Consider the following 23,088-nt stretch of genomic DNA (forward strand, 5'->3'; position numbering starts at 1 on the left):
GGGCGAGCTGGCGATGGCTGAGCAAGCCCACACATCCCCACAGTGAAGTAAAGGGCAGGGAGAGAGGCGTTCCTGACCCAGTCACGCACATCCCAGCATCCACACTTCTGGGCTGCACGTGGCCCCAGCGCCACTTCTCAGGAGCCCCTCTCAGACGGACCCGTCATGGTGACAGAACGTTGTGCTTGCAGAGCCTTAATGCGTTAGATAAGATGTGGGAATGAAGGAAGGACCGTGACGCTGTGCAGCAGAGGTCTGCACACAGTGGCCCTCGGCCTGTTTTTGTAAATAAAGTTTTATTGGAACACAGTCACACCCCCCTTTCCCACCCTCTCACAGGACAATAGTGAGGCTGAGTCACTGTGCTAGTGACTCTCCCTGGAGCGCCAGGGCCCACCCGACTAGGGGGTGGGGTCTGCTGCCCTGTTCTCTCTGGGTCTGGGGAATAACCAGGATTTAACTTGTCACACAGCCGGCTGGGGGGGTGGTGACATAGGATGGGGCTGGGGACAGGGACAGGGCCACCGTGCTTGGGGGCCTTGCCTTTCGTGGTCAGGGCTTGTGGCCGTAACACATGGCTCTCCTTTCGGGATGGATGGTTCATGGGTGGAAGGAGGGACAGGGAACACGGGGGACGGGCTGCAGAGGCCTCTTTCCCATTTGGGAGTGGGGGGGCGGGGCTCGGCCCCAAAGCTGCAGAGAGACCAGGAGCACAGCTCCTGGGAGCGCGGCCCCTCCCAGTGGGCTTTCTTCCGCTCTGCATGTGCATGTGTGCGTGTGCGTGTGGACATAAAGCGTGGACCTGTGCTCCCTGGGCCATGTGCCACTGGTTAACCCTCTCGGCCCGACCCTTCTGGCCAAGGGTGTTTGTAGCTGGTGGGGTGGGGTGGGGGTCAGGAGAGAAGAGACCCTCTGTGCCGCGGGTGCGCAGCCCGAAGTGGGTGGACCGGCTGCCCTGACCAAGTTCTCTGCTTCCCCCGTTCCTGTGCGGCCGGCCAAGTGGTTTGCTGCCTGGTCAGCACCTGGACAGCTCCCCGGGTGGCCGAGGCTGCCGGGTGGCTCCCCCTGTGCTGGCTTCTCTCCTTGCAGCAGCACCGGGTCGGACATCACCTGTGCATCCCAGACGGCTGGGGGTGCCTGTCGAAACCTCAGCACAGCGCCCCGGCAGCCTCTGCCCCCACTCGGCACCCAGCTGGAACCCCGCTTGCCACCTGGAGATGACAGCGAGGGGCCCACGCTGAGACCCAGGAAGAGGACTTGGGTCATCCTAGCCAGGCGGTCGTCTAGACTCATCCAGTCAGAAACGCCTTCTGGGCCGGACAGCAAGTGCGCGGGGGCCCGAGGAAGAGTCCACTCTGTTTCTCTCCCCTCTGTCCTTCCCTCCGCCAGCCAGGATCCTAGTGACCAGCAGGGACTGCCTGGGTGCTGGACAGTCCTGCCGTGGGGTCAGCTGGAGGCGGACAGCCTCGCAGCAGCCCCCCCACCCCGGTTTGAGGCACCTTTTCTGCAGGATAATCGAGCTGCAAAAGCAGCCCCTTCCACTGACATTTATTGCTTCAAATTCATTTTCAGTTGCACAAGTGACACCTAAGTGTGCCACCCTCTGTTGAAGGTCACCCAGGACAAGCCCTGCAGCAACCCCCGCATTCGGTTGAGTCTCCCCCTGGAGTGGCCCCGTGTTTTCAGCTTGATGTGTTTACTTTCCTTCACAATTAAAAATCCATGAGCAAGGGTTCGCGCCTGGTTCTCGGTTGGGGAGCATCGATGCTGGACCGGCGCTGGGAAGCTCTGCCGCTTCGCTCATGGTGGTGCACCGCGGGGACCCTTCCCTGTGCTGTGCCCCAGAAGCACTTCGCAGGGGCCTGGCGTGTGCCTCCTTTCTGGAAGTGTCTCCCCTCTTATTAGTTACAGCAAAACTGGGGGAGAGCCTGAACGTGGACTTGTAAGCTGGGAAGACTGGGGTTTTTCAGCCGGTTTCTGAAATACTTTCACACTGCCAACACTGGGAACCTGGGAAGAGGGGCTTTGTCCTCCTGAAGCTGCCGTGGGCTTGCGTCCCGGGGCCAGAGTGCAGGGCCCAGTTCCCCCGGCAGCATCTGGGTGGGGGGGCGGGGGGGCGGGGGAAACTGGCTCCCCACTTCCAGCCCCGCCTTCCCCAGAAAAGCCAACCAAACCTGGTGCCTCGTAAATTTTAACAGCCTCCCCAGGCTCTGGGTTTTGTGTCTGAGTGTGTTACCGCCTCTCTTTGATTGTGCCCCCAAGGGACCCGCCCAGGACCGCCTCAATCTGCCGTGCAGCCCCGAGCACACGCTCGGCACTCTGCTCGTAAAAACCGCGAAAACAAACACACAAACACCCAAACACCCATAATCGCTGTGTTTAGAGGTGACCGACAGCAGATCGGAGGCGTGAGCGTGCTTACTTAGTCACCTGGGAGCTAAACGTGACTTCTTCGCGAGTCGTAATCTGTCCCTTGAGTATTAGTAGTTTGTAAAGCACGGTTTATGGGCTGAGAACTTTTTTCTTCATACACCTTAAATGTGCGCATAATAGGAAAAAACTTAATCTCCTGGTTTCTGATGAACTTTTCACAAGCGAGCTTCCCGGCGTCGTCGTGCACATGTGGAGGCATAAATAAGACCCGAAGCATTTGTCTCGAGAAACAGGACAAAGCTCCAAACGATGTTAAAAATGAGAATGTTCGGCTGGGGTTCAGGACAGATTCACATCCGTCAGAAGTCGGAGCTTTCAGAGGTTGGCAGCAGGAAGTAACTGAGCTGGCCGCACCTTGTCCCGTTCGTTACTTTGTTTCTAATGGGTAAACTATCCGGTTCTGCTTCCTGCTGGGAAATTTTTAGGAATTTTTAGCTCCCAGGAGCGCACAGAAAGGGGAGCCAACCAGGACAACCCAGAACTTACCGCGTCCTCACGGAAGTGTGTGGCATGCCTGCCGTGCCCAGGTGCGTGCTGGGTGGCGGGGATTTGGGGCAAATTCATGCTCTTTATGTTAAAAGCCAGTGGCGTATCTTGCGGTTCGCATGGGTCACTTCGTACCGACAGGGACCAGTCTTTTCGGTGGCTGGTTTCCTGCATCGGCATGGATTCCATCCGGCACGCGGCTGCAGTCACGGTGCTCCCCCGGCCGCCGGTCTCACCAGAAGAGCCTGTGGTCGTTGGGACCTGTCCAGCTCCCACCGGCAGCTGGACGACGAGTTTTCCAAAACGCCGATTTTTGCTTGCGAGCTCTGGTTTCATCACTGGCACCAGCATCGCCCGTCCTTTCTCTGGACGTGGCACACTCACTGCACCTGTCGGCACGCACGTGCCAGACACTCGGCCACCACGGGCCTTGGTTGCTGGTTGGGGATCCTTTTAAGAAAAGCGATGTTGCAGGAGGGGGTGGAGGTGGCGCGTCCAGCTGGCAGCCCAGCGGTCACACCAGCGTTTTGTGTAAAAACAGGGGTGGCCGGTGCCCCCGGAAACCAAAGTCCAGGTGTGGTCAGGTCCTGTTCTCTGGACAGAGGGGAGGGAGGGTCATCTTGAAGGAGTTTGTTTTTGACAAACACTTCACTAGTGTGTTCATTCAACACCCAAATGTTTATGGAGGACTTTCCCCCCTCCGACAGGGGCGATCACCGGCGTTGGCCGAGCCCACTGGGCACGGTCCATCCAGGGCTCGCGGACACAGCGTCTGCAGTTCTGAGCGGCCCGCAGCACCGTGTGTTCTGGAAAGACGTGTGGGCGTCAGGAGCCTGGAAGCACTGGCTGCAGCTGTTCCGGAGTCCGGACAAGCGCCCCGGTCCCTCCTCCAAGCCCTGTGTGCAGAGCCGGGCGGTTTCGGGGTCATTGTCCCGTTCTCCCAATAAGGAGACTGGGGCCCCCAGGGCTCCCCGCCTGAGCTGTGGCTTGACCACGAGTTTTCAGGTCACACAGTTTGTGGGGTCTTGATTTGTGTTCCCACCACACAGGGTCTCTGAGAGGGTTGCACAGGACAGCGCCCGTCAGAGCACGTGGGTGCCCAGCCTCACCGGCATGGGGCGGAGGGGGGGTCCTTCCTTCACGGCACAGCGCTGCACTGTCCAGGGCGGCGTGGTGTCTGGGTCCGGCACCTGCAGGGACCTCAGTGTGTGTCGTGAGCACTTACGAGGTGGCAGGCAGGGTCCCGACGACAGAAGAGACCTAGGTCCCTGTCCTGGGGACAGTGTGCTGCAGAGACAGCCTCGGGAGAGCTGGACATAGAAATCCACGAGTTCCCTCAGGTCACTGAGCCGGTGCTGGGCACCCCAGCTGGCCGGGCCGCGCAGAGGGAGTGGCCTGGGGCAGCTCCGCCCCCTCGAAGGCCAGCTGGGGGCGCAGACGCCTGTCTCTGTGGTGCATTTCATGCCCCTGGCCGCCCGCTGCACCCTGGGGCTGTCTGCACACCCGTCAGTCCACCCCTGCGCCCACTCCCTGCACGCCGTGCAAATTCACGTTTCATTCACCATCGTTAAAGGCTCCTGGCAGGAGCCTGGTCGCTCTGCTGGGCCCGGGAGGGCGCCGTGGGCGGCCCCGTGGGGCAGCCAGCCTGGACAGGCGGCCTGCGGCTGGGACCCCGGGCCTGGTGGGCGGGGCCGCACGCACTGGCTCACTGAGGCCCAGTCGAGGTTGGGGGACTCAGACGCAGCTGCGGAGAGACTGGGTTGACGAGAGGGCCTGTGCATCCCAGAGCCGCCTGGGCTGGCCACGTAACCAGCACCCACAGACAGGTGCGGTGAGTCAGGCGGGGCAGATGAGGAGGCCAGCCCCCCAAGTTCTTAAGGCTGGAGGGGGTCTGGGACTGTTTGTCTGTGCGGCATTGTCTCCAGCAGTGCCCCGTGTACAGTGGCATCTGATAAAGGCTCGGTGAGGGGCTGTGGCTTCTGCTGTTCAGCCAAGGTGTCTAGCAGGTGTGGCCAGGCCTCTGCCCCTGACCCAGCCGGCCCCCTCACTGCAGATTTGAGCGGGGGAGGGGGGCGGGGGGCGGGCACATAGTCAGCAGCCGCACAGCAGACAGGAGTGTGGGGTGGGCGCTGCTGGCTCCGCCCGCCCGCCCCTGGCCTGGCCCAGGCTCTGACCTCCTGCCCAGGTCCTTCAGAGCAGCTGCAAGGGGTTGCAGACGGGATGCTCCAGGCACCGGCCAACGGGGGGCTTTGACTCGAGGGTCAGAGGAATAGCCGCCGAGGCTGAAGGAGGCGGGGTGGCTGGATCTGCCCCCAACGTGTGTCTCCACAGCACCCATGGGTGGCTTTAGTTACTGGCACTTCTGTTCGCATTACAGATGAGTGGGAGACAGCCGTGAACTTGGGGGTGTGTGTTCCAATTGCAGGGACACCGTTAATAATGATCGGGGGGGAAGGTCTGGGTTTTTAGGCATTACCAGAGGCAGCTGGAGCTGCGGGAACGATTCAGGAGGTGCCGCAATCTTGCTGAAAAGGGCCACCCCCTGCCCTGCCTGTGCGGAGGTGCTGGGTGCCCTGTGTGTCCCCAAGGACCCTTCCTTGTCACAGCCAAGTGCTCGAAGCCCCGCAAAGCTGCCGTGTTAGGTGGTCTCAGGTCTTCAGCTGGGACTCTGCTTTTCCTGCTGGGCCAACAGAGGCAGGTAGTGGATGTGGTGGGCACCTGTGACCCAGGACGGGACTGGGACACACAGACGCCTGGGACGCGTACCTGGTCTTTCCTGGCCCTCTGCCCCTCCCTGTGCCCAGGCCAGGCTCCCAGCGCCCACGTGGAAGGAAGGGGCAAAGCCCAGGTCATCTTTCGGGGCTGAACTCCAAGGGCAGGTTCCCACCAGGCCGACTGGAACCCTCTTTTATTTTGAAATAACTAGAGATTCATGGAAGATGCAAAGATAGCACACGGGGGGCCCGTGCACCCCCAGACGAGCCTCCCCTGGTCGTTCTGTCCTTTGCGCCCTCAGTGCAGAACCACCACTGGGAAACCAGCCCCCTTCTCCGCCGCCGCTGGCACATGGCAGGTTCATGCGGTCACCACCACGGTCTGGACGCAGGGTGGTGGCAAGGCCACCACGGTCTTCCTCTCGCCGCCCCCGAGGCCCCGAGGCTGACATGGGCAGTCCAGGCGAGGCCGTGGGCTGCTCCGGTCTGACCCCACACCCTGGGACACCTCCTCGAAGCCCTGGCCTCAGGGTGGGGACCTGGCGGGCAGGTAGACCCCGCCCCCTCGTGATCCCCGCGCCCCGAAGCTGGAGTCCTTCTCTGTAACGGGGGGGCCGTCCTCTCTCGCTGCCCGGGGTGGACGCGTCCGTCGCTCTCTCCCTACCTTTCGCTGTCTACTCCTTTTTCTCTCTCCTACTGCCCTCGAGTCTCAACAAGCATCTCAGCCTTAGGGGACGTCAGCCCTGTTCTCTCTAAGCACAAAGCCCCGGTGATGTTGTGAGAAGTGACACCAAAATAAATGACGTGTCGATCGAATTTGTATTGTTGCAAAACCAGGTTACCCTGTGCCACGGGATATTGAACATGCTCTGGAGAAGTAATCAATTACAAATTATGGATCTCGAAGGCCGGGAGACGGGATGCCGTGGCGTCTCCGGGGAGCACCGCTGGTCTACTGGTGTCTCTGCTCCTCCGTGACCCCCCCCTCCCGCCCCCACCCGTTCCTTCCTTCCTCGGCTCTGGGTGCACTCGGCTCGATACAAAGTAACGACTTCAGGCTGAGCTACAGCTGCGCGGGCTTATTTGTCCTGAATTTTATTTGTCCCTATTTGAATGAGGATAATGCTTTTTACACAAAGTCGGTGTCCCTAAGTCTGGCTGGAATGCTCCCAAGTCTCGTCCCTGAACTCAGAGTCCCAGTAAAAGTCTGGGCTGTGCCCTTCCCTTGCTCTCAGGGCCCCTCCCGTGTCCAAGTCTGGTCCCTTCACTGAGGTTGCTAAGGGGCTTTGTCGCGTGAGAACCCTGGGGACCCACAGAATGGACCTGGTTTCTGGCTGGTGCCTGCCATCGCACGCGGCGTCCACTCCACACGCAGCGTCCACTCTGCACGTGGCGTCCTCCGCTCACTGGAGGCCTGCCCCCGGTCTGTGGAGTGACTGGGTGGTGGGGAGGGCTTGCTGTTGCACGCCAGGCTGGCTCTGTGCGCACGCAGCCACTGATCTCTTGAGTGAACAGCGGAATCTGCTTGTTCCTCCTCCCACGGGCAGGGCTTAGGAACAGAGGTTCTGGAACATTCCCGTCCACCGCTCTTGATCCAGCCTCCCAAGTGCGGCTTTCCCGTCCCCCCCTCCACGGAGAAGTAGCATCTGTCTGTTTGTTCTGTCCCTTTTCCCAGCCTCGTCTCCATGTGTGGTTGTCTTATTAGCTCGAGTCTGAGTGGGGTCTTCAGGACAGGTGGTCTCGGGCAGCGCACCAGCCCCCAAAGAGGCTTCACTCAGAAAGCTGGCCCTTGAGGCCTGACCCCACCCTGGCCTGACTGTGACGGGATTTGAGAAGCTTCCAGAAGAGGGCTCCTTGTGTCCTGGATAGGGGTGAAGTGTGTCTGGCCTCTTGGGAACGGGGTTGGCGGTCAGAGGACACGGCAGCAGGCACGCGAGCGAGTGTGCTCAGCCCAGCAGGCCTCTCAGGGGACAGAGGACCGGGGAGAGGCCGGGTTGCAGGCGGCGTGCGTCCCGGTCACTGATGGCCTTGAAGGCCTTCCTGTGGGACCGGGAGAGACAGTGAACACAGGGATGGACGGGTGGGTGGGGACGGATGGACGAGTGATGGATGATGAGTGGACAGACGGACGATGAGTAGGTGATGGGCGGATGGGAAGAGGTGAGGCCAGAGGCCAGAAGCTGTGAGAAGCTGCAGGACATCCAGCGTTTGGGGAAGAGAACAGTGTCCACCACGGACGGCTGGAAGGGGGCGGCCTGCATAACAGGCAAGTGGACGTGGTGTGGGAGGTGGACAAGGCCGCCAGGGCCCCCCAGAGCAGGGCGGTGTCTGCGCTCTGGAGGGCGTGTGGGAGAAAGGCAGCGAGGGGAAGCAGAGAGCTCTGGGGTGGTGTTGGGGTGACAGGGGTGGTCCGGCGACCGGCAAGAGGAGAAGGGCGCCGGGGGCTCCCGGATGTCGGCGGCAGGACCCGGGAAGCGAGGTGTCACCTCACTTTCACTTCAGGACCCGCCGTGCGGGGCAGCCCGTCCGCCTCTCCTCCCTGCCCACACCCGGAGTTAAATGCTTTGGGGACTGGCAGGTCTGCGCCCAGAGAGGTGCCCTTCCCAGGTGACAGACGGAAGCGGGGCTGAGTTGCCCGCCCACCCCGTGTCCACCTTCACCCCAAGTGGCAGGGGAGCGTCTCCAGAGCAGGAAGAACAGCTGCCGGGAGCCATTGGCTCAGGAAGAGGCCTGAGGACTTCCCAGGAGACGGAGGCAGGGGGTGTTTGTGGGGACAGGGAGGGGACGACTCCGTCCGTGGCAGGAAGGCGCTGCCACGGGTGCACAAGAGGCAGCCAGGCGATGCCGACCCCAAACCTCGGGTGCGGTCCGCCAGCCAGGAAGTGACCGTAACGCAGGCCGGTCATCGCAGTGGTGCCGGTAGCAATGCCACCGAGTGGCACGTGTCTTTACTGGCTGCCCTGAGCCCGGTGGGGACACTCCGCTCAGTCACGCAGCTCCATGATGCTCCGTTGCACAGACGGGGAGACTGAGGCACAGAGAGGTTAAGTAGCCTGTCCAAGGTCACACAGCGCAACATCTCCAGGCGCCCCCGGCGTCCCCTTTCCAGCCACCGTGCTCACCTGCCCCCCGAGCACGGCCATTCCCGTTTCTGACAACAGCCTCTTCTTTGGAGCAGGCGCCATGATTTGTCCTGAAGCGAATCCCAGGGTCAGTGATTTGGAAATACCGTCCCCCCGTGCAGCCCGGCCACGGGGAAGGCTGGGCAGGCAGCGTGGGGCTCTCACGGGGTGCGCTGCTGGGCAGGGGGTGCTCGCGAGGACACCGGACACCAGACGCCGTCACCTGGAGTCTAGGGCATAAGGACATCTCCAGTCAGAACTGGCCTGGATGTGGGGACTTTGAGGTTTGGGGTTTGGTTTTAGTATTCACCTCTGCCCTCTGCCCTCTGCCCTCTGCCCTCTGCCCTGGGAGTTCACAGAGGCCACCAGCCCAGGTCGGAGAAGAAGGGGAAGCGGTGGGAAGTTAAACCTGTGATGGCGGGCGGGGGGCCCGTTCCTGGGGGGTCCATTCCTAACGGCCCTGCTCCGTGGCGGCCGCCCATCTGCGCTCCATGCCACTCAGTTTGCAGCCACTCACAGCTTTTCTGCAGCAATTGATCGGCAAAATTGATTTAGATTCTGTTTTCCGCCAACCAGCCAGCGTCGTCTGGCCCGTGCTGGATGGGCTCCGGAAGTGCCTGTGCGGGTACTGGTGCGGATACTGGTGCAGAGTGGGCACATTCCCTGAGGGCCTTCCAGCCGACAGCCGGGAGCTTTATGAAAGAAGGATGTTTCCCTCTAGTTATTCAATTACAATGATCCATGAGGACGGCCTGCCCCGATGGGTCCTGGGGGAGGACGTGCGGCCATGAAGGGCAACTTGGAGACCCAGGAGAGCCCTCTAAACCCAGCACCAGGCCCGCCGGCCACAGTGCAACCCCCAAACCTGACCTTGCCAGATGGGCCGGTCCCTTCGCAGCCATCACATTGTGTAATGGGACGCTTTCCTATGATGCAGGCGGCTGAGACGGCCACGCCAGGCCGTCCCCAGTCCCCGCTGCCTCTGGGCCGTTCTCGTTCACACGCCCCGTGACCGCCTGCTGCACGCCAGGCCCCATGCTGGAACCTCGGCCGGCGGGCAGCCCAGGCCGGGGGCAGGGAGGGCGGCTGAGCGACGTGTGTTCACCCGTCTCTCGGCGGAGGTTTCTCAGGCCCACTTCCAGTGGGACCGCGCAAGGTCCTCTGAGCACCGGTCACCCGGCCAGGGAACAGCGTGACAGCATCGTCACATTCCTTCTCCCCTCTCAGAGCCCCTGCCCCTGGCAGCCCAGCCCCCTGCCCCCACCCCATGGCTTCTGCCACTCTGCCCGCCCTGCGCCCTTGGACAGGAGCGTCTCTGGAAGTGTGGGCAGTCGGGAAGTTCCCGGAGATTCTCAGCTTTCCCAGCTAGGATGCTGGTGCCCCCGGCCCTCCCTCGTCCCTGTGAGTGCCCCCACACCGACGTGCAAAGCTGCCCCCAGCCATGAGGACTGGGTGGCGGGCCACCCCCACAGCCGCCGTGAACCGCAGGTGCCGTGGTTGGGAAACCGATACCATCGCTCATGGCTCCAGCTGGCCGCTGTCCCTCGGCCTGCAGAGGCGGCAGGAGGCCACTTTGTCACTGGACGCGCGTTTTCTAGGAGGGCGGGCTGCGTTTTTCTCTCCTGTTTAGCGAGACCGCCCTTCATGTCTCGGTCCTGCGTCCTGCCTCCGGGCCTGTTCTCCTTCCCCCCGGACGCAGAGGAGAAGGCGAGTCCTCACTGCAGCCAAGGACAAAATGCCGAGGTGACCCTTCCAGGGAGGGTGGGCGGCCCCGCGGGTGAACCGCCGCTGCCCGGTGAAAACAGACCTGAGACGTCCAGCCCCCGAGAGAACCAGCCCCCCGAGGAGGAAGGCTGACCAGGACCCTGGGGCGTAAGTGTGTGCCCCCCAGGTGTCTGCCAGCTCAGACTGCGCCGACCACCCCAACCCAGGACACGTGAAGACCAGGCTGGCAGGCAGCATTCTCTGCGCGGCCCCGCCGTCAGAGCTCCCGGCCATGCGCGTGGTCCGAGGGGACGGTGCTGACAGAGCAGAGTGAAGGGCCCCCCCACCCCCGCAGACCCACGGTCGGGAGCAGGAAGGAGGCCCCAGAGCCCTGGAAGCCCAGCAGCTGAACCTTCCGTTCTCGGCTCCGGCCGAGAGGGAAGCGGGGTGTGAAAGACCCCTTGGAATGGCACGGACCTCGGCGCCGCTCGGCTGCAGAGAAAGATCGAATCAGCCGCGTTTTCTGAGAGCAGCATTTTAATGACGCTCCGAGGCCAGGCCTCCAGCTCCGCGGCGTTGGCTCGGAGCTGACGCCGCCTTAGTCATCAGCACACTGCGCAGGACCGGCCGGGGGGACGGCTGCACCCACACTCAGCCTCCCGGTGGGGGTGCCCTGCCCCGGAGGCGGTGGCCTCTGGATTTGATCCTGCCGGCCGGCCATGGCGCCCGGCCCTCTGCTGCCTGCAGCTGCCAGGGCCGGAGGAGGCAGCCGCTCCCGGGGGTCCCCGCCCCCCCAGCCCAGCTCCCGAGGCCCCTGGTGCTCAGCGTTCAGTCACTGTCTGTTAAGCCAGCGACCCTACCACGCCTGCTCCGCAGCGCCACCCTTGGGTGCTTGCAGTACTGGGGGCCACCACGCCCACTGAGGTCTCCACCGTGTCTTGTCACACGAGAACACCACCGTGTCCCCTGGGAGGCGAGTGTTTACGTGGTCTCACCCCGAGAGTGACAACGGTTTCATCCTCTGCGCAGCCAGGGCCACAGGCGCTGTGGGCTGGCACCTCAACACAGTGGCTCGCGTTGAACTGGGTGGCCACCGACCTTCTAGAAAGGCCTCTGTGGCTGTAACTGCAGGCAGGGGACAGAGCCACACCGGCCCCCACTCTGGCCGAGCCGCCGAGGCCCCAGCTGAGGGGCGGCGCCATCCCCCGGCTCCAGGCGCTGGCTGCCGGTCGCAGGGCCTCCCGCCCGAGTGTGCCCCCACTTTCCCCTTTGGCCAGTGACCCCCTCCCAGCAGTGGGCAGTGTGCTGGGTGCAGGACCAGCAGTGGGCAGACAGGAAGTCCCCGCGTGCTGGGACAGGAAGTGGGCGAGCAGGCACAGAGAAGGGGCAGATTCCTGCGGTGGAGAACCACCCGGGGGAAATGGAAGGGACGCACCAGGGGCCGGGCAGGCAGCAGGGGGCAAAGGTCGGGGCGGCCTCCCCGGGGTTCAGCTCAAGGGGACGAGGTGGCCGAGGGCTGTGCCCAGCCCCGGGAAGAACCCCCAGCGGGACAGAGACAGGGACACCGGGTGCCAGGTGGGCAGGCGCGGCGGAGGTCACCCCCCTGCTGAGTTTTTAGACTCCCAGGGGCCCTGGGTGCCTGGACACCTCGGAGGCCCAGCCAGCGATCAGAAGGGGGCGGGGCCTCTTGAAGAGGTTCAGCGCACGGTCCTCTGTGTGTCCCCTCCCCCTCCACGTGTACCTGAGCCCCGACTGCATGCAGGGGGGGCCGGGACCCCGACGTCACCCTGGGCTCAGGCTGTGGGAGGCCCGCCCTGCGTGCTCTCCGAGCCTGAGGTTGTCACTGTCTGGGAAACGTCCCCCCGGCCCTGCCTCCAAGCTGCGGCGGGTCTTAAGGGATGGGGCACGGCACTCAGGACTGACACCCTCCCCAAAAGCCTTTCCTGCTCGTCCACCTTCAAGGGGATTTGCAAAAGTTTCCTCAAGTGATGGAGATGGGATTAAAACGCAAATCACTGGACTTTCAGCGGGATAGACTGGGCAGCGGTCGGGGCCCGGCCCAGAGCCTGACTTCTCCCCGCGAGCGGGCTCCACGGGACCAGCGGCCTGGGCGGCATCGCCCTCTCATCCGCACGGGGCTCGGAGCCGGTGCAGGCAAAGGGGACGGGCACCCCAGAGCCTCACTGCTGCCCTTGTCGCCCCTGGGAGCCCCGGGCGGGCGGCCAACCTCGGCCGGCCCCTTCCTCCTTTTCACAGACGGCCCCGGCTAATGGCTCACTCGTGCAGCACCTCGCCCGTCTGCAGGTTTTCTTCACAGTGTGAGAAAACAGAGGACCGCGGCGGTGTCCGCGGCGGTGAGCGCTTTCTCGTTAGCAGGCCCGGGCAGGGGCATCTGTGTGTTCAGTGAGAAGTCTGCCACCAGCAGAGACTTGCCAACTTGGAAACAGGCCGAGCCGGGCGCGGCACACCTGTCCCTGGGCTGCCCCGCAGGCAGCGTCCAGAGGCCCGGTGGGTGGGCTCCCACAGCCCCCGTGCTGTCCTGGTCAGCTGACCTTGACTCAGCTGTTCCCCATGGGATGCTAACCAAGCCAGAGAACTTTCCAGAGAAAACAGTGACCGAAGTCTCTCTGCTGCCATCTGGCTGTGCGTTCTCGGGTACGTCGCTGCACCTCTCTGAGCCTCCTCGCCCTGAGCTGATGGTTCTCGAGACTCTGGTCCTAGGAAGTGACGATGAGGACGTGCAGCCTCCGTGGAAGCCTCCGGAAGGTGGAGCACTGCTCAGAGGACGCAGGGCCCCTCCAGGCAGCTCCTGCGCCATCTGTGCCGGGCAGAGCAGCCGGTGTGTGTCCACAACTTGTCACGAAAGCAAAGCAAATTGAAGGGCAGGGACATGGCCAAGTGGCTCTGCAGGTCCCCTGTTTCTGGGGGCCTCAGGAGGGGCTGCCGAGCTGGGCAGGGCAGCCAGTCCTGGGTCCTGCTCCTTCCCGGAGACTCTGAGAGTGGACAATCTGGGTGTGGCAGAGGCAGCCCCTCTGTCAAGTAGACCCCTCGCACGCAGAAGAGGAGACCTCCAGCCCAGACCGTCTGCTGAGGACGGTCGGGGTCCACCCAGCCAGGCCCGGGACCCCAGTGTGGTGTCTGCCCCCCTCAGCACACGGTGCCCTGAGAGGACATTCCCACCCCTCCGACCCGAGAGGCCAGGCCAGGCCCTGTGCTGCAGCCCGCTGCCCCCAGACCCGCGCTCCAGCCCGAGGGGTGCGCCCCATGGCGCCCTGGGTCCTGGCGGCAGCTGCCCCCTGGGACTTCGTTACGTCCCGTGTCCCCAAAGTGTGGTCAGCAGGTGAGGTGAGAGCCACTCTCCTGCCTCAGCTGGTCCCCTCCTCTGATGACGCTTTTTTACTGGGGCCATTTTTATCCCACCCCCGGCACAGAGCACAGCGCACCCTGTTTGTCTGGGTGGAAAGGCGGTTCGGAGCCTGAAGCCAGGGCAGCCCCCTCCCAGGTCCCCGCCAGGCAGGGAGGCCGCCGGCTTTTCGTTTGTTCAGAAGCACAAGCCGTTCCCCCCGGAAGAGCCCACAACGCGGGAAAATATGAGGGATGCCGCACAACAGCCGCGTAAAATAACTGAAAATATTTGGAAATATTTCACCAAAGCATTAACCTCTGTTGGCTTCTCCCCCCTCCCAACCCAGAGAGATAATTTCTCTGCATCTTTATCTTGCTCCTCCACGTAATTGCTGCTTTAAATCACAAAAGCCTTTAGCGAGGTGAAGACAGAAGGCCCAGAGCTGTGCTTGGACCGGGCTCACCTACGAAGCGCGACCAGCCCCCCCAGCAGAGAAACAGTGGGCCCTGCGGGGAGCAGGAGGCGGCAGCCCCGCCCCAAGGGTCGGGGGGGCCCCGTGTTCTTGCTGCACGGCAGGGAGGCCGCGTCTCCAGCAAAGGCCTTTGTTCTCGCCTTTTGAAGAAGGGCGATCCCTGATCCCGGGGCTGGTGTGCGCCCTCTTCGTTTTTCAAATTAAGATACGCTCTGCCGCGGAGACTGAGACCAAGGGGCTTGTGGCGGGTGGAGGGGGGGCAAACACCTCGCTTTCGCTGAAGGGAAGGGAGGCGCTGAGACGGAGCACCGGGGCTTCTCGTAGAGCTGGACAGCGGGGGTTCGGTGTCCCAGTCAGTGTCTCGGGTCCTTTCTTGCCGTCTGCGTCTTGGTTGCAGGGTGGAGTCTGGGAGTGGAGGGCGGACCCTGGGCAGGAACGTCCAGACAGTCACCCCCCCCCCACCGGCTCCCTGAGCCTCCAGGTGCAGACAGTGAGCTCTACCTGGGCAGGTTGCTTTCCCGAGTCACCGAGTCACAAACGCCCTCCCAGGGAGACAACTGCTTCCACTGACCCTTAGCCCGGGCCCTTCTGCCTGGTGAGGAATGTGGGCTAAGGACCCCCATCTCGTGGTGGTGGGGTGCTTGTGCTGAGTCAGATACGACGTTCAGAGAGGTTTGGCAAGCTCTCCAAGGCCACACGGCTTGTCCTGCTGACTCCTGGGCCTCAGCTCTGGGCAAGGCAGCACGCTGGGCTCGTCCTCTGCCACAGGGGACGCACACAGTAGGGCTGCTCAGGTGGTGGGACTCAGCGAAGCGGGTCGAAGCTTCACGCACACGCCCCTCTCTTTCGGCAGCCGGGAGAGTCTGGTCCAAGGCCGCCTTTCCCTGAGAGGTGTTTTTTCTGTCCAAGGAAATCCGGAACCTTCTTCCACGGTCTTCCGCTGAGTGTTTGGCAGGGGTGAGGCCCACTGGGAGCAAATGAAACTTGGCAGGTGGGGTTGGCTTGGGGGGGCGGGAAGCCCTCTCGGGTCAGAGGCCTGGGCTGGCGGGGCCCCTGCCAGGGCCTCTTTCTACCTCCAGCCTCCCCCGTTCTCGCTGCGTGAACCATCTGAAAAAATCCTTCCCGGTTCATTGGCCTTTCTGCAAATTTTAATTTACACTGAGGAGTAAAATGTCATACAATTTTTATACATCTGGCTGAGCTTTTTCACAGTTAGATTAAAAAACAATTCTTTATCACGATTTCATGTCAAACTTGTTCAAGGACTAATTACCCCAGGATAAACGCTTCATCTTGCACAGCGATCCCTGCTCGGGGCCCGTGGCCACCTCCCCATGTGGCGTGTCCCCAGAAGGGACGTGGCTGAGGTCTGGGGATCGGGCTGAGGACGGAGGGAGGCCGGGACCCGTTGCTTCCGAAACGACCGGGTTAACCAGCTTTTCTCCCTGCTGTGGGCGAGGCCACCAGAGTCCAGCTCTGAGGGGCAGGGATCCGCACGCCCGTCCCGGCAGCACCCAGCCCTCCGTGCCCGGTCGGGGCCTTGGGGTTTCACAGCCGGAGCTGTCGATCGGCCTCCGTCGAAGGCGCAGCCTCAACAGGGCTGCCTCTGTTGCTCATGGACACAGAGATGGGGCGTCACAGACGAAATGGGCAGGGAGATGGGGAGCCTCTGCCGTCACCCACAGTCACGCGCACCCCGCGGTCCAGAGCCAGAGGCCTGTGTTCACGCGGCTTCTCTGGCGCGCGTCTCGAGTGCCATTTTATCTATGGTAGGAAAGACGTCACAGCCGCTGTATTTCCACCCCACCCCCACGCCGGCCCTCGTGTCCCCACGAAGCGTGTTTCCTTCCTGCTCTTTAGAACCCGGGCTCAGAACAGGAACCGCCGACACACAGCTGGGGCCCGGGCTTCCGTGGAGACAGCCCTGGGCTGCGGGAGGGACGCCATCGAGGGGCACTGGAGCAGAGGGATGCAGATCCGCTTCCGGGTCGGGGTGGAACTCCCCGCTCACCACGGAACCCCCCAGTCCTGGCCTAGTCAGTGCACCCCCGTGACCCAGGCGGTCGGAGCCCAAACCCGTGTTGGGGCGTGTGCTGCAGAGGAACCCCGAGGGTGTCCTGTGTGCCTGTTCTCGCTGAGAAACTCCTGGTCACGCCCCGGTGGCGCCTCCTGCAGCCCCAGACAGGCCTGGGACGAGGTGGCCCCCGTCGCCATGCCCCTCGCCAAGGGATCCTCTTCCCCCCGGATCGCCCAGGGCCCCAGGACCAGTCAGGCCCCCTCCTGGGGCTCTTCCGGCACCGTGCGCCCTGGAGTCCCCAGTACGGCGGCTGCATTTTTCATACTTGTGTGTCTGCCCAGCATCGGTCCCCTCCCCTGGGCCGCGGGGCAACAACTGATGGTGTCCACACTCTGCTCAAGGCCAGCCTGGCCCCCGTGGGCCTCAGGAGAGGCCACGGACACTAGAGGGTTCCACCCTGGTCTGCGGGCACCCCCAGGGCCTGCTCATTTCTAGGGGGTCCCCAATATCTCAAAGTGTGCCGTGGACGCGCCCAGGCCGAGCCGCTCTGACCCAGGAAACCAGGGAGCGGGTGCCAGGTGGCTGGTGCGGCTGAGAGAGGGGGAAATGTTTGCGTTTCCTGCGTCCTTTTTCTTTGCTTTGGAAAAATTGTTGGCAGCCAATGCAAATGTGTTTGCAGAAGGAACGGCTGGTAAAGTTCAAGGTCGTGTTTGGATTCAGTCCCAGCAAACTGGGGCCGCGGATGTGCCAGGCGAGGGGGGCTGCCAGCTGCCAGGGGCCCCCAGGCCGGCGCAGGCGGGGTGGCCAGGGCTCCGCACCGACCAGGGCTCCACGCCACGCTGTCTCAGGCCACCCCTCGCACCCAGAGTGCGTCCCCACCCCATGGGCAGTGCGCCTCGGGTCACAGCCTGAGCAGTGGCTTTGGTCCCATCAAACCTGCACCCACAGAGCTCAGACCCTGCACCCTGCCAGGGCTCCAGGAAGGCCCCTCGATCAAAACTCTGTCACACTCAGCGCTCAGTGACCGCGTGGCGCGTCCGCTGGCTGTGCCCGACCCCCCGCTGACGGCCATGCGAGGGCGTGGGGCGGGAGCCGGCTCCCTCTGTGAGTGGAGGGAGAGTTTTGTTAGCGATGTCACCACAGGAGAGCCTCTCCGCCCCATTCACCAGGGACATCAGGGCCACTCACTGGTCGGAGCCCAGACCTCACACTTGCCCGCCCCCCGGGGGAAGAACTTCTGTGCAAATGACCCTCCTCCGGTCCAGACTTCTTCCCCCGCCGCTCCCGTGTCTGCCGGGGCACCGGCCCCTGTGAGCTCTTGGACGAGGGCTGCTGATGAGCTGGGGAGCCCAGGGCACTCCGGCGTGGGCTCAGACCCCCGTGGGCTCACCATAGCCCCCGGCGGGGAGCGCAGGCAGGTCCGAAGCCTCCCCGGCACAGCTCACCCCATCCGCACAGCAGTTTTCACAAAGTGCCGCAGAGTCTTAATCAGGGCGCTGAGCATTTATCGGGGCAGGACCGCGTGGGGGGCACCTGGAAACCGTGAGCCGTCCTGACAAGGACACACGTCTGTTACCGCCGTGGCTGAGGTTTTGGACAGAAAGGACGTCCTGGGAGACACGTCGGTAACCTGGCAGACCGCGGCGCCGGCTCAGGACCAGGAGCCCACAGGGCAGCTGGTTTCTTGTCCGGCCGCACGTGAAACAGCACGAAAGAGCGCTCGGGGCTTTGGTTTACCTCGGGATTTGAACGTTTCTGAGAGAGTGTTTCCTCTGGAGACGGTGTGTCTAACGGGGAGAGAATGCCCGTTTTTAATAGACTTTGTCTTTTAGAGAAGCTTCAGACTCACAGAGAAGCTGAGCAGAAAGTACAGGGTCCCCGCACCCCCCCTCGACACCCCCCCCCCAGCAGCTTCTGGTGCTGACCAGGTGCTGCATCCGGTGGGTGAGTGGTTACATCGCTCTCACCAATACTGATACATTGTTACTGGCTCGAGTCCACAGCTGTCGGTAGGATGGCGTCACTGCCCTGAGAGTCCCCTGTGCTCCACCTCTTTGTCCGCCTCCCCCACCCCCTGGCAGCACGGGTCCGGTACTGTCCCCACAGTGTTGCGTCTCCCCAGATGTCACACAGGTGGAATCACGCCCTGTGTGGCCCTTTCCGACGGGCTTCTGCCACTTAGTAACACACATCAAAGCTTGCTCCACGCCTCTTCCTGGCTCGACAGCTCATTGGTCGTCCATTTTCAAAGCCAAAGAAAATAGAATTTGGACATTTATCCAACTAACATTTCTGAAGCCCCTCCCGGGTGCCAGACCACCCCAGCGGTCGGTGCTGGAGACCTCGGCGAGGAGGGCCGACCCAGCGCCCGCAGCCCCGGGCTGGCAGACTGGCCGAGTGTCTGGAGCCTCGGTGAGGCAAGCAGGGTGGTGACAGCCTTGGGGGCGCAGAGGACAGTCTCGGGCTGCCCTGACCTCCTTCAGCACCGGGAGGGTGGTGCCTGGACTTACTGTGGAGATGCAGCATGTGGGGATGATGGAGAGGTGGACGGGTGGACAGAAGGAGGGACGGATGGAGGGATGGGTGGGTGGAGGGAGGGGCGGGCGGGCGAGCAGGCCGTCGGCGAGCCTGTTCCCCCGGCACAGCCCTCGCTACAAGCTCGCCTCTGCTCCTCAGACCTTCCTCAGTCCCCCTAACAAGGGGGACAGTCAGAAGCAGTGGCCAGCAACCACGCACAGCTCCGCGCATGCCGGGCTCGAGGCCACGCGGCACCCGCCCCCGGGGACGTCAGGCCGACTCTGCCGCCGCCGAGGCAGTGGATGCTCGCATCGTTCGCTGCCCGTCCCCAGCTCCCTGCCACCTTCGCTCCTCTCCGAGCGCGCAATTAGAAGTGATGAGGGTGCAGGGTTCACAGGCAGCCTCCTAATGAGGGCGTCGCGGGCTTCCCTCCCTGGGCCGGCGTTCCGCACCAGCCGGGACAAGCCTTGCTGCGCACGGCCCTTCCGAGAGCAGGCAGGACGGCTGGGGGGACAGAGGAACTCTCGAAGGAAGGTTTGGCGCATTCCTGGAGAAAGGGAGGGGCAGGTGCCGCCGCGTAGCCCAGGGCCTGCTGTGCGCAGTGCAGGCTGGGTGTCCGGTGGGCGTGACCCTCAGACTCAGGCCCTGGCCGAGGCCGCTCCCCACCGCTTCCAACACTCTCTTAACGCTGGCCCCCAAAAGGGGGTGTCTGCTCAGGACACCCCTCACTCCCAGGGGCCACTGGACCTCAGGAACCACCCCTGAGTGAACCAGGTGGCCCTTTCCTCCTGGCTGACCCCACACACTCTACAGGGCTCCCCAGCCCCACACCCGGGACTGCCAGCCTGGTCGGGGCCCCTCTTGGTGGCCCACAGAAGCCTGTGAGGTCCTTTCCCCCTCACCTCCCAGCCCTGCCTCGGCCTGTCCTGTCTTCCCATGTGGGTCCCAGAGCCTGGCACCAGGGGCCAGCATTGGGGGAGGGAAGGGCCACCTGTCTGTGGCATGGACACCCTTGTGCAACGTGGGCCAGGGCCTTTGCTCCCCGGGCCTGTCTCCTTTCCACTCAGATGGGTGACCTGCGCCTGGCAAGAGGGAGGGAGGTGAGCTGGGACTCGTCCCAGATGTGCCCTGTGCTGGTGCCTCCATCCTTGGCTGTTTGTCCCACAGCCCAGGGGAGGCGGTGGCGCAGGTGGTCCTGGGCAGTGGCACGGAGAGGGAACCACCTTCAGCACCAGGAGAGGGCAGCTGGAGTCCTGAGGACGGGGGACCGGTCCTGAGACCTCGGCCGCATCTCCGGAGGGTCTGCCCTCTTGGGCACAGTCGCCATTTTTCGGGCAAACGTGAGTGGCGCTCTGCGTGCTGTCCGTGTGCTGAGCAAGACAAGACCACGTTGCGCAGGGTTTCAGCTGGGCACTGTCGCAGCACTCACGTGTCAGTGCGGCCCCGGCGTGTGGGCAGAACACGCGTGACTGATCAGTCCGGTTGGCGAGGGGGCCACACCTTGCAGGGGCCACATAGCTCTGAATCCCCTCCTTCTGGAAGCTGGCCCCCAGACCTGCAGGCGGTCAGAATGGCCCCCCATCTTCGCAGCCACACCCCCACCGCGAGCAGGGCTGGGACTCGCAGCCGGGACGGTGAGCACAGCCATCGGGCAGAGCAGACCCAGTCATGGCTACTCTGAAGCTGGACGCTGGGGTTTCCACTGGTCAGGGGCCCGGTGCTCCCTCGAGACTGGACACACAGATGGGAAAGGGGCTGTGTTTACAGCCCCCGCAGACCGTGTGAGCCCCACCCCCACCCTCCGCCGTGGGGAAGCCCTGGTTTGATGGCAGGCACAGGTTCCGGAAGGTTGAGCACGGCTGCGGTTACTGGTGGTGACGTCTTCCAGGTCCTCGAGAGTCCCTGGTCCACCAGGGCACCCGTCCTCTGTGAAGTCCTGGTCCCTGTGGACGGCACCCGAGGCTCAGTCAGGGCAGCTCCACGCAGCTCTGACCTTTGCCCCGATGCCACCGCGCCAGCACCTGCTTTGTCAGCACCACGCACAGCGCAGCCACACCCTGGAGCAGCTCGGGCCCTTCCGGGCTGTCCAGCTCCACGAGTGTCCTCCGTCGGGGTCCACTTGCGCAGAACGCGGGCCGGCTCACGCCTGCCGGGCCCCTCTCTCAGCAGTCACAGAGCCGCCACTCTCCTCCGAGCCAGGACGATCGGGTGTCAGAACGGACCGAGTCCCCAGGCCACCGCTGATCTCCACCATCCATTCACCGCGGGGGTGAGCAGCGCTCGAAACGCATGCAGGATGTTCCCGCACCTGAAAATGAGGTTGCTGCTCCCTCGCCGAGGGGTAGCTCCATGGAGCCACAGCCCACTCGTGACCTCGGCCAGCGCCATGCACCTGAGGACCCCGCTCCTGGGGCCCTGGCCCCACACAAGTGCGCTCTCTCTGGGGAGGCGGGGCGGAATCACCTGGCTGCTTCCCAGTGATAAGCATCTCCGTGTTAAACCCACAGGGGAGGAGCCGGGAGCTGGGGGCCATCTGAAGTGAAGTGTCTCAGACGAGGGAACACGCAGGTTACCTACCATCTTGGCACCGGCAAGGATAAAACACGGTGGGCACGGAGGGAAAACACAGGGAGGAGCGAGGGGCTTGCTTTTCGCTTTGGGAATAAATAGTAATTAAGTCACGTGTGTTGTGACAGTGAAATCGCTTCAAAAGCCAGGCCTCCCATCCCGCTTGCTGAGGCGCCCACGTTTTCATAAACCCTCGGTGACTTCGCCCATCACTTCCATCCCCAGAACCTGGCGCCGCCGGCTGCTGGCGCCGCGTGATTTATGTGGGAGCCGGTGGCGGCTGCAGCAGCGCGTGGGCAGAGATGCGTCCTGTGGGCTGAGCGTGCCCACTCCCAGCCACCACCCCATGGAGGGACACCTGCCGGCCGTGGGGGCGCTGGCCGTCGGTGCCTCATTAATGTCTGGGAAGCGGGCATCGTGCCTGCCGGCAGCGTGGGCACACCAGCTGCCTGCGTTCCTTGCCCAGGTCCCCAAGGAAGCGCTGTGCGGCCCCGCAGCCACGGCCGCTCCGGCTCTGGCCCCGCTGCCCTGGCTGGTGGCCCCTTGCAGGTGTCAGGTTTGTGTCCAGGAATAAAACCGGCCAGAGAACGCAGCAATCTGAGCTCTGCTCAGCTCAGAGCCGTGGGTCTCGGCCCCCCACTTGGCTGTGTTCGGGGTGGAACTGAGCCCAGAGCCGGCCCACTGCCCACGGGCGGCAGGTGCGCGTGTGGCGGGCCAGCGAGCCGTTTCCAGGTGGAGAACCCCTGGCGGGGGGGGCCACGCAGCTGTGTCTCAGATTTCACACGAGTGCAGCCCTGGTCTTTTGGGGTTTTTTCTTTTTTAATAAGCAACATTTTTATTTCTTTTAAAAAATATTTTATTATTTGTTTTAATTTTTAGAGGGGGGAGAGAGAAAGAGAGGGAGAGAAACATCAGTGTGTGGTTGCCTCTCGAGCGCCCCCTATTGGGGACCTGGCCCACAACCCAGGCCCGTGCCCTGACTGGGAATCGAACTTTGATCCTTTGGTTCACCCACTGAGCCACACCAGCCTGGGCTCTGCTCCCTTTTTCCAAGGCCTCTGTGCGTTCCCAGGAGAAGAGGGACACCCAGCACCGGAAGTAGCACAGGGTTTAAGTCACCGATTCCCTGCTGCTGTTAGGGACCCCGAACCTGCTGCCTCAAAGGGCACCCCTGCGGCGGCTGCCCTGCCCCACATCAGCGGGGTCCTGACCCTTCTCTCCCTCCTCTTGCAGTCAAGTTCAGCAGCTGTTTGGGGACTGAGGGGACACAGTATGAGACCAACAGCGTGGACTTCAAAGTCGGGGCGGATGGCACGGTCTTCGCTGCCCGGGAGCTCTGGATCCCCTCCAGGGAGGTGGCCTTCACCGTGACTGCGTGGGACCGCCAGACGGCCGAGCGATGGGACGCCACAGTGCGGCTGCTGGTGGCCCAGACCTCGTCCGGACACCAGGTAAGGGCGACCACACATGGCGGGCTTGGCAAACGTCCTCCCCCCGGGGTCACTGCCCCAGGACCTCTGTAAGTGCCCCGAGGACAGGCGGACGGCTCAGTGGGCTGCGCCAGCAGGGGTCCCCTCTGACCGTCCACCTCCCTGAGGCAGGGCTGCCCACCCCCAAACTGCTGTCACCACCCTGACGGTCCTGGTCAAGGTTCCCAGGGGGCCTGCCTCTTTAGCTGGTGCTGGGCCCGGCCCAGGCTGAAGCCTCTC

The 23,088-nt window shown here is 63.4% G+C and overlaps 1 protein-coding gene across 3 annotated transcripts in view; it reads left to right on the forward strand.

Moving 5' to 3' along the window:
* The window catches only part of CDH4 (cadherin 4), a 186,012-nt gene that overhangs the window by 108,369 nt on the left and 54,555 nt on the right, over positions 1-23,088 (forward strand). For 2 of the 3 annotated variants that reach the window (XM_037153583.2, XM_053671153.1), the window contains exon 3: positions 22,613-22,830. In XM_037153583.2, the coding sequence (XP_037009478.2) occupies positions 22,613-22,830 (218 nt within the window). Of the gene's footprint in view, positions 1-22,612; positions 22,837-23,088 lie in introns of all 3 variants that reach the window. The other variant, XM_053671152.1, reaches the window with a different exon arrangement.

This window comes from Artibeus jamaicensis, unplaced genomic scaffold (genome assembly GCF_021234435.1).
Source record: "Artibeus jamaicensis isolate MK-2021 breed Jamaican fruit bat unplaced genomic scaffold, CSHL_Jam_final contig_685, whole genome shotgun sequence".
NCBI classification, from domain to species: Eukaryota; Metazoa; Chordata; class Mammalia; order Chiroptera; family Phyllostomidae; genus Artibeus; species Artibeus jamaicensis.